We start from the raw sequence: 20951 nt of genomic DNA, 5'->3' as shown, positions 1-20951 counted from the left end.
ATGAGGTGGAGATGTGTTGGGTTGTGTTTCCTTGCACTGGCTCTTGTTATTGTTGATGATGTACAGGCCAGACTGGGTAAGACTTTTTTCAGGACTGTGTGAGTGGATTATTATACTTGAATAATCCCATCTACAACGTTTAATAATTAAAACTATTTTGTGCACTTTTGTATTTTCCTCAGTTCGCAACCATGTCAGCAGCATCTGCAGCACGTGGGGCCGGGAGCACTTCAAGACGTTCGACGGTGACGTGTTCCAGTTTCCTGCCATGTGTGAATACAATCTGGTCTCCGACTGCCACGAATCCTACCAGGAGTTCTCAGTGCACATGAGGAGGAGGGAGAATGATGGAGACCCCACCGTCAGCTACGTGGTGGTCACCATCGGTGAACTGTCATTCCACCTCAGCAAGACGCTGGTCACTGTGAACAACGAGCCGTGAGTAAAGAATCCATGAAGCATCTGAAAGAAGCTGCTTCCTTTTTTTCTGATGTTTGTACATGACAATTAAAAAAACACACACTCTCTCTTATCCCAGTGTCAAGCTGCCGTACCACAACGCAGGGGTCCAGGTGGAAAAAAATGCTGTTTACCTCAAACTCCAGTCCAAAGTGGGCATCACGGTCATGTGGAACGCTGACGATGCAATCCTGGTAAAAACTTGACCTTCTGCTCAAGATAGATTGTTGTGTCTTCAGAGCTCTGATGGTTTGATACATCAGATAAAAGTACACCCACACAGCTCAACTTGAGGTCTGCTGTATAATTCAAATATGTTAGATATCGAGGAGTGCATTTTAACAATCAGACTCCTTTATCTAATTCAAGGGAGCCTATTATGTAGATTGGAACATGCTTTTCAAACCGACCTCCTAGGGTTACAGTTATAAGAGAATAAATCAGCTTCCAAGTCAGGCTGTCCTTCAGTTTTCTTCTTCTTTCTTCTTCTCATTCACACTCAGCTCGTATAAAATCACATAATACAGGTCACTTGATGAGGTCATTATAATCTGCATGTGTTTTGTTTGTGTTTCAGTATTCTACCAGAGTATCAAAGTTATTAAAATGGTGTAAAGCAACACTGCAACTATTTTACCTTTAAATAACAGAAATTATGATAGTGAGGATGATGCTGCTTTCATTCCCTCACCTCAGCCTGAACGTTTGTTTCACTTTATGTAACTTTGGTGAGCGGGTACAAGAAGTGCCGAACTGCAGATCAGTTAAAAAACAGCGTTTATCAGTGATATTCAGTGAGGAAACCTTTTAAATATCAAGAATGAATCAGCATGTGCGCTGCTGCTGCTCAGTATATAGTGTTGCTTTAAAAGCTTGTTATAATGTCTTGCTGTGTTGCTCTGGTGTAGGTGGAACTGGATCAGGACTATGCTAATCGAACTTGTGGACTTTGTGGAGACTTCAACGGTGTTTCAGTCTACAATGAGTTCATTCACAATGGTATACATGCTGTTCACTTTATGTATTTATTCAGTTCATCAGTCGTCCGCTGAACCTTTTTGTATGTGACAAAATATCATGTAACTATATGCAGGTCGCCAAATCAGCTCAATTGAGTTTGGCAACAAACACAAAATCCATAATCCAAACGAAGATTGTGAGGACCCGTATGAAGAGGATTATGAATCACTGGACGCTGTGAGCGTGGCCGATTCATGCACGACATTTGTGAGTTTTTATCCACAGCCTTTTAGCAGCAGTGATATTGATATGCAGCATTTTCAACAGAGCATCTCTGGTCCTATCATCTCTTCCCTTTCAGCAAACCACCTGTAACCAGATGTTGCGTTCAGAGTCCTGGAGCTCCTGCATCAAACTGATCGACCCTGAACCTTACATCCAGGCCTGCGTGCAGGACATGTGCGGCTGCACCAACAAAACAAATGACTTCTGTGTCTGCAGCACAATGTCTGAGTTCTCTCGACAGTGTTCCCATGCAGGAGGGCAGCCTCCCAGCTGGAGGACACCTCAGTTCTGTGGTAATGTTTGTTGTCTCTTCTGTTTTTATATGTTTTTTGCTGTTTGGTGTGGAGAGAGTATCAAAGTTCTGAAATCAGCTCAGGGAAAAGCAGCTCATTTAAATTGCTCTTTGAAAGAAGGTATTGTGTAACTCTATGAAAATGATTAGAGGGGTAATCTGTATTGTCCCCGAGGGGCAATTTGGTTTGCAAACAGTAGTCGCACAACCAACACACAACCCATCCATTTCTTAGAAGTTCTACATATACTGACTCTGGTCCCATGATACTGTTCATTGCATGGACTGTATATAAAGATGAACGACATGTTTCCGCTTCCTCCCGTTATACAGAAATAAGGCTAAAATATAATATATAAAATATATAACAGCTGTTGCCATCTTGCTCTTTTGACATCATGTGGGGCCGGCTTCAGGGCAGTGGTGATCGAGGGTTGAAGCTGTGGTATCGAGGTCCTATTGGTGCACACCCTCGACCAATAGGGAGTCAGTGTCAGCTGTAAATCATGACGTTTCACCCCATTGACAACTTATCTGAAAACACTGACACTTGAACAAACATCAGTTTGATACAAACAACCTAAATGACAGAAACCATTTTTGAGGAATTTTATTTGTATGTGTCGGGACTAACATGAGTGAGCCGGGGGTTTATGACTTATACTGCAGCCAGCCACCAGGGGGCGATACTGATTATTTGGCCTCACTTTTTGTCTATGATATACACCTATGTAACATGTGATTGATTTAAATAAAACTTTCAATCAGTCAAATATTACACACAAATCAACTTTTGATAAACACAAATGAATCCAAGCGAGCCACCTCCTACCTCTGTTGATTTGAATTGTCCCTCATCCTCACAGCTAAACAGTGCCCCTTCAACATGGTGTATGAGGAGAGCGGTTCACCTTGTTTGGACACTTGCTCACACCAGGACACGAGTTCACTGTGTGAGGACCACAAAATGGACGGCTGCTTCTGTCCTCCTGGTCAGTGCTCTTCACATGTTTCCTGCAACACATTGTGAACAGTTCCACAGTTTTGCTTACTTATCGTTTGATTTAACCGTCTGCTTCAGGAACTGTGTTTGATGATATTTCCATCCGAGGGTGCATCATTCAATCTGCATGTCAGTGCAAACATAACAAGGTCTATAACTCCGGTGAGGTTTACCGACAGGACCGATCAGAGTGGTATGTTACAGATCTCATAGTGTAAACAAAATGAATTATTTTGGGTGTGTGTTTCGTTGGTTTTGAATCACTTGTGTTATTTCAGTACATGTTTGGAGGGTAGATGGGCCTGTAAGAGCCTCCAAACACCTGCTACATGTGCAGTCGAGGAGGGCTCACATGTCACCACCTTTGATGGGAAAACCTTCACCTTCCATGGAGATTGCTATTACATCTTAGCCAAGGTGGACAGCAAGGTGACCGAGTTACTGCTTTGTACAATTAAATGGCAGAAATAATAAAATCAGCTGATGTAAAATAATAACTAATTTTAATAATTTGTTGTTCCGCTTTGTGTTTTAGGACGACACAAGTCCAAAGTTCACCATCCTGATCCAGCTGGTGCCTTGTGCAAACCAAGAGTTTGATACTTGTCTCAAAACCCTGAAAATCCTGCTGAACAATGACAGAAACAATGTGAGTTAAACTCTGTCGGCTCAGAAGACTGTAGTCATTCATTAGTTCACACTGATATCTGCAACTCTGCAACACTGATTTAATCTGTTCTTATCCAGGTATTAACGTTCACCTCAGATGGAAAAGTGAAGCAGAATACACAGACCATCAGTTTGCCATACCAGGCTCTAGGTGGGTCAGACCATAATAAACTCTGAATACAAAATGTCATTGTCTTCTTTTTTATTTGTGACGCGAATTAACAGATGAACCATTTTCTATTCCTTTATTCACAGGCGACATCAACATCTTCCAGGCTTCGTCCTTTCACATTTTGCTCCAGACCAGTTTTGGGTTGCAGGTTCAGATCCAGCATGTGCCCGTCATGCAAGTCTATGTCAGTCTGGATCCGAGCTACAGAGGAAATACAAGAGGTAAGTTTTACATTCCTCCTAACGTGGAGCATTGTCATCATCAATACATTTGTCGGGATAAAGTACATTTACAATGGATTATTATTTATTACACACTACCATCTGATGAGTAGAGAGGATGACAGCAGTGATGTTAATTCATTAGGTATTTGGAACCTAATTTATGCTTTAGAGTTGCAAAGTGAATGAAATAAACCGACAGATTTAACTGAAAAAATGCCCAAAGCTGAAATAAAATCAGTCTGTGACAGCTCTGTCGTACACACGTAATAATAAAACACTCTTTTAGGGGCCTAAATGTGGTTTATTTGTAGTGTACAATAATTACATATGTTCATATTATTTCACATAATAATATGATAATGATATTTCACATTTCAAATGTTTCTTAGTTAGTTAGTGTTTGACGTCTAGGCTCCGATTTCAGCACTCCCCAGATATGATTATATACATTTAATGGGAGTGATGAGTAAATCTTTATATTCTGTATATATTGATTGTTGTTGCAGTTTAAATAGACCCTCAAACTGTGTGGGTGCGTTTTATAGATGATTGTGGAGAGACCGGTATATCACGCCATTGGAGAGGGGCTTGAGTTAGCTCACAAGCATTGCTCCATAAATGGTTCTGATCATTCTGATTTGACTAAAATATCTTGTGTCTTCAGGTTTATGTGGCAACTACAACATGGTCCTGTCTGACGATATGAAGACACCTCAGGGGATCGTGGAAGGAACAGCCGTCACTTTCAGTAACTCCTGGAAGGCCAACCTCATGTGTCGAGACAGAGATGAAAGACTTGACGACCCCTGTTCCCTCAGTGTAGAGAATGGTAAACAGTAGAGTTGGTCACATGTATGTTTTTGAGATGGATTTCCAGCTTCAGACAAATGTTTTTTTAGTCTGCGTGTAATTTATATTCAAGGCAACAAGAGAATTCAACACAGTTGTAGAAGTCAAAAGTTAAAAAGTTGCTGTTTCTTCATTCTCAGAGCTGTACGCCAAACACTGGTGCGCCTTGCTGCTGGAACCAAACAGCCCCTTTGCACAGTGTCACTCAGCGGTGGATCCTGAGATGTACCACAAGGTACAGGAATAATCGTACCATTATTTCAATTAGATTACACTTTGATGTGACTGTAGTTCTTTTAAAAAACGTTTTTCCCTTCCGCAGCGATGCACTTATGCGAGCTGTAACTGTGAGAAGAGTGAGGCCTGCTTGTGCGCCGTCTTGTCCTCTTATGCGCGGGCTTGTGCAGCGAGGGGGGTGTTCTTAAAAGACTGGAGAGAGAACGTGTGCGGTAAGGATTTCTTTCTTTTTGCTGAGGTGATGCATTCTGCAATTAACAGTATCCCTTTCCCAGTAAACATCCTCACATTGTGCCCAAAACAGATAAATACTCAAGGAGCTGCCCGGCATCTCAGACCTTCTCTAACAAACATCAGAGATGCCAGTTGACCTGCAGCTCGCTGGGCTCAAATCAGCAGAGCTGCTCCTCCGACTTCCTGCCTGTGGACGGCTGCTCCTGCTCTGAGGGTCTCTACCTGAATGAAAAAGGCACCTGCGTACCCATGGCAAAGTGTCCCTGCTACTACAACGAAGCGTACATCAAGCCAGGGAAGTCCATCAGCATCAAGGACGAACACTGGTGATATAATTATTTCCATTTTGTTGCCATTTGCCTTTATTATCCTAGGTTTTATTTACTGTATATGAGATTTATCCAAAGTGAATAGTTTTGAAATACCCATGTGTTCCATCTGTTGTCTGTGGTGTCTTTTCCAGTGTTTGCAATAATGGGATACTTCACTGTCATTCTTGGAGAGCCCGCTTATCAAGTATGTCTTTTTTTGTTTTATGTATTTCCTTTTTTTCCCGAACATCCTCAACCCACATTTGTGTAAGGTGTAGACTAAACCAGTTTCTCCCTCTGTCACAGAATGCCCTTCTCCAAAAGAGTTTTTCAACTGCTCCTCTCCGGGCAAAGGAGAGCTTGGAGTCCAGTGTGCTCGAACCTGTTTGAATCTGGACAACAATGATTGTGTGAGTTGTTTTTGCTGCTGTATTGAATCTGACCTAACACATTACTAGTGTCTATGGTTGTTTCCTGACAGTTATGGTGTTTCTTCCTTCCCAGGACTTCACAGAGTGTGAATCAGGTTGCCAGTGTCCCAGTGGCCTCGTTGATGATGGCAAAGGTTCCTGTGTGAGAGAGAAAGAATGTCCATGTCAGCATGACGGGCATCTGTACGCCGCAGGAGCACAAATTCCTAACAAGTGTAACACCTGGTATGACCTTGCTTTTATTAGACGTATTAACACATTTGATGTTATTTGTCTGTTTATTTCACTTGATTGCACTGTGTTGTATTTAAACATTTCTTATACATCTAGTACCTGCAAGAGTGGAAAGTGGGAATGCACAGAGAAAAAATGTCCAGGAACTTGTACTATCTACGGGAGTGGTCACTACTCTACATTTGATGAGCAAACATATGCCTTTCAAGGAGATTGTGCCTACATTGCTGTCAAGGTAAATAAAGAATGTAAACATCATCCAAATGACATAATGTGACGGAAATCCCTTATTTACTCGTTCACAAAAAAGTACATTTTTAGCCAGGAGTTAAAAGAAGACACCGTCTCAGACAACCTTAGGCGATTCATTGGGACCATGATGGCAAATCTTTACTCAGTAGTCAGCAATACATTTTTGCAGAAGGTGCTGTTAATACCTTACACTTTTCATTATTCATTCCATTGTGAATTTCTACATCATACTGGAGATATCCAAATAGTAAATGATGTGAACTGTAGATATAAATAGCAGGTGATTATGGATTCTGTAATGTCAGCTCTTGTCCCAGAAATTCACCGATATGGCTTTTATACAATTGCATGTCATTGATAAACTTCAGCATCAGTTTTAAAAGTCAATATATAATGCTTAAGAAGATTTGAAATATGTTCACCAGCATTGATTTTTTAAATGACTGCATGTCAAAAAAAAGAAAAGTACAGATAACTACAGCATAAAGTACAGTACACTCTCCTGGGGATCCATTTGACTTTTATCCTACTTACTTTTACGTTGTTCTTTAACAATTTCGATGTATTGTAGACAAGTATAAAGGTCAAGTGACAGTGTGATTTGTTCAGTGGTGTCTCTGAATGAAGCAAAAAAATGTGCAATGAATCTCTCTCTTTTCAGAACAAATGTGGCAATAAAACAGTAGAGTACAACTTTGGAATTATCACAGAAAATGTACCGTGTGGATCTACAGGCACCACCTGCTCCAAAACTATCAGGATCCAACTTGGGGTAAGATCCCAAAACAACACCTGTTGTGTTTTCTGGCCTTGACCTTTCAGATTTAAAACATTTTGACAAATCAAATTGCAGTTTTTTGTGTGACAGTAAAAGCAACAGAAATCTTTTTAACCTTACAGCGAACGGAAATCAAACTAGCAAAGGGCAAATACGAAAGGATGGACGAGGGACCAGGCCCTGATATTCCGATAAAAATAAGACAGGTCGGCTTGTACTTGGTGGTAGAATCTTCCATTGGTGTGGCAGTGATGTGGGATCGCAAAACAACTGTTCGCATCCTCCTGGAACCCCAGCACAGCGTGAGTCACATTAGTTGTTATGGTGATGATGACTGAAATCTCTCATGTTAACAGTTGCTGGAGTTTTAATATGGTGTAACCTTTTTTCCTCATCTGTAGTGAAGCTATGTTTGTAGATCAACACCACTATGGGAAAATAATGATATTGCTATGCACTACCATTGATCTAAATGTAGTCGAGGCATAATATTCACAATTCATGATACTATATAGTATTATAATATCAAAATATATTTAGGCAAGGCAAAGGTTTGTTCCTTATAATGCTCAAGAGTGTGAAGAATATTCATATGTAATATTGTCGCCATGTAAAAGAAGTCACTGACTCCTTTTGTTTGTGCAGGGAAAGGTATGTGGCCTGTGCGGAGATTTTGACGGTGATGTCCAGAATGACTTCACCACCCAGGGTCAGCTGGAGGTGAGCACTCCCACAGAATTTGCAAACAGCTGGAAAGTGCACAGCAGCTGCCCAGATGCGGAAACAAGTGTCGACCCTTGCAAAGCGACACCCAATCGACATCACTGGGCAAAATCGATGTGCAGCATTATAACCGGGCCAACGTTCAGAGGCTGCCACAATAAGGTGATAAGAGTTGTTTCTAATTTAACATCACGTAAAGTTCTGTTGTTGGAAATATTAAATACATCAATTTTTTATTACTGAGCAGGTAAACCCCCTTCCATTTTATGAAAACTGCGTGAAAGACTCATGTGCCTGTGACACTGGAGGAGACTGTGAGTGTTTCTGCACAGCGGTCGCAGCTTATGCTCAAGCTTGTAATGAAGCTGAAGTCTGTATTGCATGGAGAACTCCAGACATCTGTCGTAAGTAAACAACAATTGTACCCTTTGGTCATTAAAATTATGTTTTTTCAAACTTTTCTGGCCCATTAATCTCTTTTTAAATTACAAAGCTCTTATGGCCCCAGCATTTAGATATATAGATATTTGTCTTTTAGTTCAAACTAAACCTGTTCAGGTTTGAGTTCTTGTTAACCTCATGATACTTAATGTAGTTTTTTGGGATCAACAAATCCTTTACACCAAATACATTACGTATCTTGTCTCTTTTCTTCCTAGCTGTCTTTTGTGACTATTACAACAACCCAGATGACTGCAAGTGGCATTACAACCCTTGTCACAAACCTTGTTACAAGACCTGTCTGAATCCAGAAGGAAATTGTACTAACCCTATACCCAATCTTGAAGGTAAGACATTTTCTCACAGTGAATGTACCTATGATTAATGTGGCTTTGGCTTCAGTCTTCATTGTAAAAGCAACTTAAATACAAAGATTTTGCATTCATAATATTATGATACTTTATGTTGTGAATTTGACAGGCTGTTACCCCGTATGCCCAGAAGATAAGCCCATATTTGATGAGGACAACCAGATTTGTGTGGCGGTATGTCCAGGTTGCTTTTACAATGGGAAGCAATATGAAGAAAATGAAGTTATTTATAATGTGACCGACACTGTGGGAATGTGCTACTATGCAATCTGCATCAATGCAACAGTGATATTTGGAAATGAAACCTGCCACCCTTCAACTTCCCCAACCCCACCAACACCAATTTCCACCACTACACCTACTATTACAACAACTGAACCCCCCACTACAACTAAAACTTCAACCCCAAGCTCTACAGCCCCACCAACTGGACCTCCAACTCCTGGGCCAACTACAACCACAGAGTCTACAACCCTTCCAACCAAACCTCCTACTACAACTGTGGGGCCAACCACAACCACATCTGCCACAACCCCATGTATTGAAACGTGTAAGTGGACAGAATGGTTTGATGTGCATGACCCAATGACGGACAAAAATGATTGGGAAACATATGAGAATATTACAAATAGCGGTAAAGAAATTTGCAAAACACCAGAAGAAATTGAATGTAGATCAGCTCTTTATCCTGACATGAACTTCGATGACTATCTGAGTGACACTGGCCAAGTTGTCACTTGTGATTTGGGAATTGGTTTAATATGTAAAAAAGAGGACCAGTTTAGACCAAAAAAGTGTTTCAACTATGAGATCAGAGTATGTTGTAAAACATGTGAAAACACAACTCCTTCAACTACACCAACTATAATTTCAAGTACAAAAGAGACAACAACAAAATCAACAACAGAACCTCCTACTACAACAACAACCACAAAGTCTACAACCCCCGCAACCAAACCACTTACGACAACTGCAGGGCCATCTACAACCACAAAGTCTACAACCACAACAACCAAACCTCCTACTACAACTTCAGGGCCAACCACAACCACAGAGTCTACAACCACAACAACAACCAAACCACCAACGACAACTGCAGGACCAACCACAACCACAGAGTCTACAACCACAACAACCAAACCACCTACTACAACTTCAGGGCCAACCACAACCACAGAGTCTACAACCACAACAACAACAAAACCACCAACGACAACTGCAGGGCCAACCACAACCACAGAGTCTACAACCATAACAACAACAAAACCACCAACGACAACTGCAGGGCCAACCACAACCACAGAGTCTACAACAACAACAACAACAAACAAACCACCTACTACAACTGCAGGGTCGACCACAACCACAGAGTCTACAACCACAACAACCAAACCACCTACGACAACTGCAGGGCCAACCACAACCACAGAGTCTACAACCACAACAACCAAACCACCTACGACAACTGCAGGGCCAACCACAACCACAGAGTCTACAACCACAACAACCAAACCACCTACAACAACTACAGGGCCAACCACAACCACAGAGTCTACAACCACAACAACAACCAAACCACCTACGACAACTGCAGGGCCGACCACAACCACAGAGTCTACAACCACAACAACCAAACCACCTACGACACTGCAGGGGCCAACCATCTACAACCACAACAACCAAACCACCTACGACAACTGCAGGGCCAACCACAACCACAAAGTCTACAACCACAACAACCAAACCACCTACTACAACTGCAGGGTTGACCACAACCACAGAGTCTACAGCCACAACAACAACAAAACCACCCACTACAACTGCAGGGCCAACCACAACCACAAAGTCTACAACCACAACAACCAAACCACCTACGACAACTGCAGGGCCAACCACAACCACAGAGTCTACAACCACAACAACAACAAAACCACCTACTACAACTGCAGGGCCAACCACAACCACAAAGTCTACAACTACAACAACAAAACCACCTACGACAACTGCAGGGCCAACCACAACCACAGAGTCTACAACCACAACAACAACAAAACCACCTACGACAACTGCAGGGCCAACCACAACCACAGAGTCTACAACCACAACAACAACAAAACCACCTACGACAACTGCAGGGCCAACCACAACCACAAAGTCTACAACCACAACAACAAAACCACCTACTACAACTGCAGGGTTAACCACAACCACAGAGTCTACAACCACAACAACAACAAAACCACCTACTACAACTGCAGGGCCAACCACAACCACAAAGTCTACAACCACAACAACAAAACCACCTACGACAACTGCAGGGCCAACCACAACCACAGAGTCTACAACCACAACAACAAAACCACCTACTACAACTGCAGGGCCAACCACAACCACAGAGTCTACAACCACAACAACAACACCACCTACTACAACTGCAGGGCCAACCACAACCACAGAGTCTACAACAACAACAACAACAAAACCACCTACTACAACTGCAGGGCCAACCACAACCACAAAGTCTACAACTACAACAACAACACCTCCTACGACAACTGCAGGGCCAACCACAACCACAGAGTCTACAACCACAACAACAACAAAACCACCTACGACAACTGCAGGGCCAACCACAACCACAGAGTCTACAACCACAACAACAACAAAACCACCTACGACAACTGCAGGGCCAACCACAACCACAGAGTCTACAACCACAACAACAACAAAACCACCTACTACAACTGCAGGGCCAACCACAACCACAGAGTCTACAACAACAACAACAACAACAAAACCACCTACAACAACTGCAGGGCCAACCACAACCACAGAGTCTACAACCACAACAACAGCTAAACCACCTACGACAACTGCAGGGCCAACCACAACCACAGAGTCTACAACCACAACAACAGCTAAACCACCTACGACAACTGCAGGGCCAACCACAACCACAGAGTCTACAACCACAACAACAGCTAAACCACCTACGACAACTGCAGGACCAACCACAACCACAGAGTCTACAACAACAACAACAACAACAAAACCACCTACGACAACTGCAGGGCCAACCACAACCACAGAGTCTACAACCACAACAACAGCTAAACCACCTCCGACAACTGCAGGGCCAACCACAACCACAGAGTCTACAACCACAACAACAGCTAAACCACCTACGACAACTGCAGGGCCAACCACAACCACAGAGTCTACAACAACAATAACAACAACAAAACCACCTACGACAACTGCAGGGCCAACCACAACCACAGAGTCTACAACCACAACAACAGCTAAACCACCATCGACAACTGCAGGGCCAACCACAACCACAGAGTCTACAACAACAACAACAACAACAAAACCACCTACGACAACTGCAGGGCCAAGCACAACCACAGAGACTACAACCACAACAACAGCTAAACCACCTCCGACAACTGCAGGGCCAACCACAACCACAGAGACTACAACAACAACAACAACAAAACCACCTACGACAACTGCAGGGCCAACCACAACCACAGAGTCTACAACCACAACAACAGCTAAACCACCTCCGACAACTGCAGGGCCAACCACAACCACAGAGTCTACAACCACAACAACAGCTAAACCACCTACGACAACTGCAGGGCCAACCACAACCACAAAGTCTACAACTACAACAACAAAACCACCTACGACAACTGCAGGGCCAACCACAACTACAGAGTCTACAACCACAACAACAACAAAACCACCTACAACAACTGCAGGGCCAACCACAACCACAGAGTCTAAAACCACAACAACCAAACCTCCTACTACAACTGTGGGGCCAACCACAACCACATCTGCCACAACCCCATGTATTGAAACGTGTAAGTGGACAGAATGGTTTGATGTGCATGACCCAATGACGGACAAAAATGATTGGGAAACATATGAGAATATTACAAATAGCGGTAAAGAAATTTGCAAAACACCAGAAGAAATTGAATGTAGATCAGCTCTTTATCCTGATATGAACTTCGATGACTATCTGAGTGACAGTGGCCAAGTTGTCACTTGTGATTTGGGAATTGGTTTAATATGTAAAAAAGAGGACCAGCATAGACCAAAAAAGTGTTTCAACTATGAGATCAGAGTATGTTGTAAAACATGTGAAAACACAACTCCTTCAACTACACCAACTATAATTTCAAGTACAAAAGAGACAACAACAAAATCAACAACAGAACCTCCTACTACAACAACAACCACAAAGTCTACAACCCCCGCAACCAAACCTCCTACTGCAACTTCAGGGCCAACCACAACCACAGAGTCTACAACCACAACAACAACAAAACCACCAACGACAACTGCAGGGCCAACCACAACAACCAAACCTCCTACTACAACTGCAGGGCCAACCACAACCACAGAGTCTACAACCACAACAACCAAACCACCTACGACAACTGCAGCGCCAACCACAACCACAGAGTCTACAACCACAACAACCAAACCACCTACTACAACTGCAGGGTTGACCACAATCACAGAGTCTACAACCACAACAACAACAAAACCACCTACGACAACTGCAGGGCCAACCACAACCACAGAGTCTACAACCACAACAACAACTAAACCACCTACGACAACTGCAGGGCCAACCACAACCACAGAGTCTACAACAACAACAACAACAACAAAACCACCTACGACAACTGCAGGGCCAACCACAACCACAGAGTCTACAACCACAACAACAGCTAAACCACCTACGACAACTGCAGGGCCAACCACAACCACAGAGTCTACAACCACAACAACAGCTAAACCACCTACGACAACTGCAGGGCCAACCACAACCACAGAGTCTACAACCACAACAACAGCTAAACCACCTACGACAACTGCAGGACCAACCACAACCACAGAGTCTACAACAACAACAACAACAACAAAACCACCTACGACAACTGCAGGGCCAACCACAACCACAGAGTCTACAACCACAACAACAGCTAAACCACCTCCGACAACTGCAGGGCCAACCACAACCACAGAGTCTACAACCACAACAACAGCTAAACCACCTACGACAACTGCAGGGCCAACCACAACCACAGAGTCTACAACAACAACAACAACAACAAAACCACCTACGACAACTGCAGGGCCAACCACAACCACAGAGTCTACAACCACAACAACAGCTAAACCACCATCGACAACTGCAGGGCCAACCACAACCACAGAGTCTACAACAACAACAACAACAACAAAACCACCTACGACAACTGCAGGGCCAAGCACAACCACAGAGTCTACAACCACAACAACAGCTAAACCACCTCCGACAACTGCAGGGCCAACCACAACCACAGAGACTACAACAACAACAACAACAAAACCACCTACGACAACTGCAGGGCCAACCACAACCACAGAGTCTACAACCACAACAACAGCTAAACCACCTCCGACAACTGCAGGGCCAACCACAACCACAGAGTCTACAACCACAACAACAGCTAAACCACCTACGACAACTGCAGGGCCAACCACAACCACAGAGTCTACAACCACAACAACAGCTAAACCACCTACGACAACTGCAGGGCCAACCACAACCACAGAGTCTACAACAACAACAACAACAAAACCACCTACGACAACTGCAGGGCCAACCACAACCACAGAGTCTACAACCACAACAACAGCTAAACCACCTCCGACAACTGCAGGGCCAACCACAACCACAGAGTCTACAACCACAACAACAGCTAAACCACCCACGACAACTGCAGGGCCAACCACAACCACAGAGTCTACAACAACAACAACAACAACAACAAAACCACCTACGACAACTGCAGAGCCAACCACAACCACAGAGTCTACAACCACAACAACAGCTAAACCACCATCGACAACTGCAGGGCCAACCACAACCACAGAGTCTACAACCACAACAACAGCTAAACCACCTACGACAACTGCAGGGCCAACCACAACCACAGAGTCTACAACCACAACAACAGCTAAACCACCTACGACAACTGCAGGGCCAACCACAACCACAGAGTCTACAACCACAACAACAGCTAAACCACCTCCGACAACTGCAGGGCCAACCACAACCACAGAGTCTACAACCACAACAACAGCTAAACCACCTACGACAACTGCAGGGCCAACCACAACCACAGAGTCTACAACAACAACAACAACAACAAAACCACCTACGACAACTGCAGGGCCAACCACAACCACAGAGTCTACAACCACAACAACAGCTAAACCACCTACGACAACTGCAGGGCCAACCACAACCACAGAGTCTACAACAACAACAACACCAACAAAACCACCTACGACAACTGCAGGGCCAACCACAACCACAGAGACTACAACCACAACAACCAAACCACCTACGACAACTGCATGGCCGACCACAACCACAGAGTCTACAACCACAACAACAACAACAAAACCACCTACGACAACTGTAGGGCCGACCACAACCACAGAGTCTACAACAACAACAACAACAACAACAACAACACCACCTACGACAACTGCAGCGCCGACCACAACCACAGAGTCTACAACAACAACCACAACAACCAAACCACCTACGACAACTGCATGGCCGACCACAACCCCAGAGTCTACAACCACAACAACAACAACAAAACCACCTACGACAACTGCAGGGCCGACCACAACCACAGAGTCTACAACCACAACAACCAAACCTACTACTACAACTGTGGGCACAACTCCATCAGAAGTCACAGGTACTACAGTACCAAAACCAATAGTATCAACTGCCCCCCTTGTCTCTGAACATACAACTATAACATCAGAGAGTACACAGACACCAAGTACCACAGTAAGCGCGACCACAGTATGCTTCTGCATAGTTAATGGAGAGCAGTACAAGCCAGGTAAGTAAAGACATTTACGTTTCACAATTACATTCATGTCGCAAATTTTATGTCAGTATGTTACATGTTTAACCATTATTCACCTTTGTTTTCACTATTAGGGGAGGTAATATTTGACAGGGAACACCTTGGATCAGGTGTATGTCTCACAATGACATGTTCTGATATTTGCGAGATTGACAACAAGACAGAAATTTGCACCACGCCTGTGCCTACACCTACACCTACACCTACAACAAAGCCTACAACAAAACCTCCTGTACCTACCTGTCCTGAATGGGATGTAGCAGTAAGAACCTTCTTACTTTATCTCTATATATACAGTGAATAATGTTATCGCAATGGTTTTGTATATTTGAAGTACATTTAGAAGAAACAATGATTAATAAAGTAGGCTTTCTTGCATTTTCAGCACAATATTTCAAAATATCACTGATTTTACCCCGTTCTCTCTCTCTCTCTCTCTCTCTCTCTCTCTCTCTCTCTCTCTCTACCTTAGCAAAATGAGACATTCTTTATCTGCAACTGCACCATGGCCAAATGCATTGAGAACGATACAATTGTAATTGTCCCATATGAATGTCCACCCATCGAGCCCATCACTTGTACCAACGGAGGGAAACCAGTTCTTGTGTATGACGAGTACTACTGCTGCCAACATTATGCTTGCGACTGTAAGCAATTCAGTTGTTTAAGGATGTATAACACACTTCTTTACTCTTGTAAATACGTTTTTGATTTTGAAGTTTTTCTTGTTTGTCATTAGGTGTATGTGAAGGCTGGGGAGATCCTCATTACATCACATTTGATGGATTGTTCTACAGTTACCAAGGAAACTGCACTTACATTTTGATGCAAGAGATTTCACCAAAGCATAAGCTGAAGATTTATATTGACAACGTCTTTTGTGATCCAACTGAAGATGTTTCTTGTCCGCGATCTTTGATTATATCATATAATTCGCAAATGGTTAAACTTATAAATCACAATCTTATGGGAGCAGCACAGTTGGAGGTAAAACAATATATGGCAATAGGGCAGTTTTATATCACGTTCTGAAAATCTCTCCATTGTCAATGAAATTACAGTGTTGATGTTTTGTCATAGCATATAATATATTTATTTTCTCTCTAGGCTCTGAAAAATGGAATACGTCTGAAACTACCTTATTCACAAGACGGCGTTAAGATCTTAAATTCTGGCATTAACATGATTCTGGAGATCCCCCGTTTAAGAGTGATCATTACATTTGGAATAACTGGCTTTAGCATTACCCTACCATTTCAAAACTTTGGCCAAAACACTCAGGGCCATTGTGGTAAGAGCTTCTCACTCTCCTGTTGTCATATAAGAAAATCATTAGTATTTGGTCAGATTGTTGTTTTACCTTTTTTTGTTACTCACTTGTCAGGAACGTGTGACAACAACCAGGCCAATGACTGCATGTTGCCTGGAGGCCAGCTGATTGAAAGTTGTGCAGTGATGGCTGACTTTTGGCTTGCAAAAGACATTTCCCCACCCAGCTGTGAGTTACCATCTGTGCTGCCCACCAAAGTACCTCCACCTCCAACAGACTTAATTCCATGCAAGCCGGATAGCATGTGCGACCTTCTTAGAAGCAGGTAGGCATTCTGTAATACACTGTAGTTCATAAACATTCCTGAGCTTTGACATATTGTCATCAATATTCAATAGAGTTTTGATGTGTGTTTTTGTTGGTTTGACTTTCACAGCATCTTTGCAGAGTGCCATCCAGTTGTTTCCATTGAGAATTTCTACAGAGGTTGTGTTTTTGACAGCTGTCATGTTTCAAACCCAGTAGTGGAGTGCACAAGTTTGCAGACTTATGCTGCTGCCTGTGCCCAGGCTGGGGTTTGCCTAAACTGGAGGAACCACACTACATTGTGTGGTATGTCATTATTTTATAGTGTTGGGGAATCACGAGAATCAAATTAGATTTGTTGCAATCAAAACACACTCAACACTACACTACAATACTTTAAAAAGAACCAATTGATTTATTTTCTTCACCAACAGCAAGTGGCTGCCCGTCAAACACAGTTTACAAACCATGTGGTCCTGTAGAACAGCCCACCTGCGAAGACAAGTAAGTTTTAACAACAAAGGTTTGTAGTCTTTTTATGGGTCACCGTGAAGATGACAGAGAGTAAGAGCCTAATGGGATATGGTAATCAATATTTTTTATTAACAACAGTAGAAGTAATCGACTCTGTTTTATTGATCTGAAAGAAATGATGTAACCTAACCTTTCTGTCGTCATCATCAAATATTACAGTCCTGAAGAAGTAATGATGAACTATACTACCGAGGGCTGCTTTTGTCCAGATGGAATGAAACTCTTCAACAAAGACTCTGGCGTGTGTGTTGATAAGTGTGGTAAGTGTGGTGATTCTCTTCAAAGTCTTAATAATGAGCTGGATATGTTGTTTCAATCATGAAGTCCTACAGGATTGTTCATTTTCCAACAGGGTGTCTTGATCCCGAGGGCATTCCTCGTGAGGTGAGCCAGGTCTTCTGTTCAAGCTCAGCTTAAATCCAAACCTGTATTGTTTCCTTGGAAGACAGAATTTAAAAAACTGCTGTGGTGTGTTCTTTCAGTTCGATGAGCAGTTTGAGTACAAATGCCAAAACTGCATCTGCAAGGAGTCAACTAAGACTGTGACCTGTAAGCCCAAGGTTTGCCCAGAGCCACCTGCAGAAAGCTGCTCTGGTCCAGGGTTCATCCTTGTCAACAAAACGAATCCGTCAGACAGCTGTTGTTATTCCTTTGTTTGCCGTAAGACAATCAGCATCAGTGCACATTTTTCTTCCACGTTCTAAAGTAACAAGGATTCTTCTGGATGGCTCTCTATCATTTACTATCATCATTTACCATCTCCACAGAATGTCAAAGCAGCACTTGCCCAGTTATCAGCATGAAGTGTGCAGTTGGACATATGCCAGTCGTCAGTGTCCCTGAGGGGAAATGCTGTTTAGAACATACATGTGGTGAGCTCATTAATTCAGTTTGTATTTATATAAAAAATGACCACACGGGCATTTTTACATAATGTTTGTTGTCTTATTCTTTTCTAGAGCCTAAAAGAGTTTGTGTCCACAGAGGGGCTGAGTACCAGGTAAACAAGAAATGGAAATAAGAGAATGATTTGTCCAATAATTTGTTAAAATATCACTTTTGTTCTCACGAATTCCACTGCACTTTGAATTCTGGCTGGCCAAAAACCCATTTCCTTTTTGTTTGCAAGCCTGGTTCTACAGTTCCTGTTCAGATTTGTCAAGACTGTACCTGTAGTAATAAGGTGGACTCCCATAGTGGACTTTTCCAAATAACCTGTGAGTTGCAGCAATGTCAAGAAACCTGTGACAAGGTAAGAGAAACATAAATGATTATTGTCATATACATGAAAACGCTGCTTGTTCTTCGTCAGAGCATCTCTCAGAGTTAGTGAACACTTTGAACTTGGAAACTTAACTCTCCTCTTTCTCTCAGGGATATGAATATATGGAAACTGATCCAGAAGTATGTTGTGGAAAGTGTGTACAGACACACTGTGAATTCAGTCTGAACGGTACCAAGCAACTGTTGATGGTAAGTGATGGACTGTGATTCATGAGTGTTGGAAGTGTAATATCCTGAAGTACCTCAGTGTTTCAATGTGTGTGTGTGTGTGTGTGTGTGTGTGTGTGTGTGTGTGTGTGTGTGTGTGTGTGTGTGTGTGTGTGTGTGTGTGTGTGTGTGTGTGTGTGTGTGTGCCCATCCATCACATTGCTCTCCAGCCGGGAAAAACCTGGTCACCACCTGAGAACATGTGTGAGCATTACACCTGTATTAAGAGCGGTGAGACTTTACTAACGACCAGCTCACATATCGTGTGTCCACCTTTCCAGCAGAGCAACTGCCAACCTGTAAGTATCACTTTTGTCTAAGAATCCGGATCGACTGTGTGTCTGCGAGGACCTAAACTAAAACAAATGATGTTGATGCTGTTTATTTTCCTCCTTAGGATACAATTCAGACTGCAGCCAATGGTTGTTGTAAAATATGTAAGTTGGACAGTTTCTTCACTTAGGTAGAATGTGTTTGTATAAGAACATGCTAATTGTGTGTCTTTTCTGAAAAGGTATGGAGAAGGAGAGAGCCTGCAAGTTAGTACCCATGAAAATCGTGATTTTGCAAAACGGCTGTCAGTCTTCTGAGAGGATAGCCATGCCGTACTGTGAAGGATCCTGCAATACTTTCACCAAGTAAGTGTGAGGTCGTGGATAGGTCATGAATCTTGTGGAAAGTCACAGATGCACATAGTTAAGTTAAAAATGTTTAGGTGCAGTTTGTGCAGATTTGTAGTTTATTTACTCATCCTGCCTCTTGTTCCCTCAGGTACTCTGAGGCAGCAGCTGCTCTGCAGCAGTCCTGCTCCTGCTGTAAGGAGACACAGGCCAGCAGACGCACTGTGGACTTGCACTGCCTGAATGGAGACGTGGTTCCCTACACATACACACATGTGGATGAGTGTGGCTGTGGCCACACAGACTGCACTACACTTCCTGGAAAATCTGCTCGCAGGAGGCGAAGCTTCACACTAGTGTAGCAAAATAATCATCATCACATTAATGGATATGGGATGTAAGATTACTCCCATATAGTTCTACCAATCATTAAACCTCTTACAAATTAATTGTCATTGTCATGCAAGTATTTATCAATTAAAAAGTTGCAACTCTGTTCAGTCTCAAATGTTGTTTGTGCCAATCCAGCTGGTGCTGCCATAAATAACAGTACATTTAGTTGCTGCTGAACTAACTTTCAGCTTAGATATAAAGTAATGTTGCTATAACGTAAATAAACCAGCACTCTTGAACTTATTTAGAAGATTTGAGGGATGTTTACCTGCTTGTGTTGTAAGAGAAAAAGAGACATAGAAGACAGGAGAGCAAAAAGACTAAATACACAGGGGTGGAAGGAATAATCAAACACAGATCAAGTTCAAAGTCACTGTGTCCTTATGTCAATCACATTCTGAATGCGATATATTCAATCATTTATTTTGCCAGGATCAGTTATTTAGCTTT

At 42.8% G+C, this 20951-nt stretch overlaps 1 protein-coding gene across 1 annotated transcript; it reads left to right on the top strand.

The window, feature by feature from the left end:
• On the top strand, positions 1 to 20470 carry muc2.1 (mucin 2.1). Its single transcript, XM_047339782.1, has 45 exons — positions 1 to 76; positions 183 to 438; positions 539 to 653; positions 1368 to 1458; positions 1553 to 1686; positions 1781 to 1997; positions 2863 to 2988; positions 3078 to 3192; positions 3278 to 3416; positions 3535 to 3648; positions 3747 to 3819; positions 3924 to 4061; positions 4729 to 4893; positions 5054 to 5148; positions 5236 to 5362; positions 5455 to 5710; positions 5848 to 5900; positions 6002 to 6105; positions 6200 to 6351; positions 6457 to 6595; positions 7274 to 7384; positions 7513 to 7692; positions 8036 to 8275; positions 8361 to 8517; positions 8773 to 8901; positions 9035 to 9099; positions 9336 to 9463; positions 9833 to 9980; positions 16360 to 16534; positions 16627 to 16874; positions 16995 to 17178; positions 17272 to 17482; positions 17594 to 17769; positions 17898 to 17967; positions 18157 to 18257; positions 18350 to 18381; positions 18480 to 18657; positions 18765 to 18869; positions 18957 to 18997; positions 19127 to 19249; positions 19372 to 19470; positions 19659 to 19787; positions 19886 to 19925; positions 20003 to 20126; positions 20260 to 20470. The coding sequence occupies exons 1-45, from the start codon at positions 1 to 3 to the stop codon at positions 20468 to 20470; spliced, it is 6090 nt and encodes a 2029-aa protein (XP_047195738.1).
• Positions 20471 to 20951: the final 481 nt, after the last annotated feature.

This window comes from Hippoglossus stenolepis, chromosome 5 (assembly GCF_022539355.2).
Source record: "Hippoglossus stenolepis isolate QCI-W04-F060 chromosome 5, HSTE1.2, whole genome shotgun sequence".
NCBI classification, from domain to species: domain Eukaryota; kingdom Metazoa; phylum Chordata; class Actinopteri; order Pleuronectiformes; family Pleuronectidae; genus Hippoglossus; species Hippoglossus stenolepis.
This window is presented reverse-complemented; position numbering and strand designations above follow the sequence as displayed.

Excerpts from the sequence above, each read along its gene's own strand:
- muc2.1 (XM_047339782.1), top strand. The coding sequence starts at position 1 with ATGAGGTGGAGATGTGTTGGGTTGTGTTTCCTTGCACTGGCTCTTGTT. Across the intron at positions 16,875-16,994 it reads TGGGAGCAGCACAGTTGGAG|GCTCTGAAAAATGGAATACG; the intron begins GTAAAACAATAT and ends TTTTCTCTCTAG. Across the intron at positions 18,382-18,479 it reads CCGAGGGCATTCCTCGTGAG|TTCGATGAGCAGTTTGAGTA; the intron begins GTGAGCCAGGTC and ends GTGTTCTTTCAG.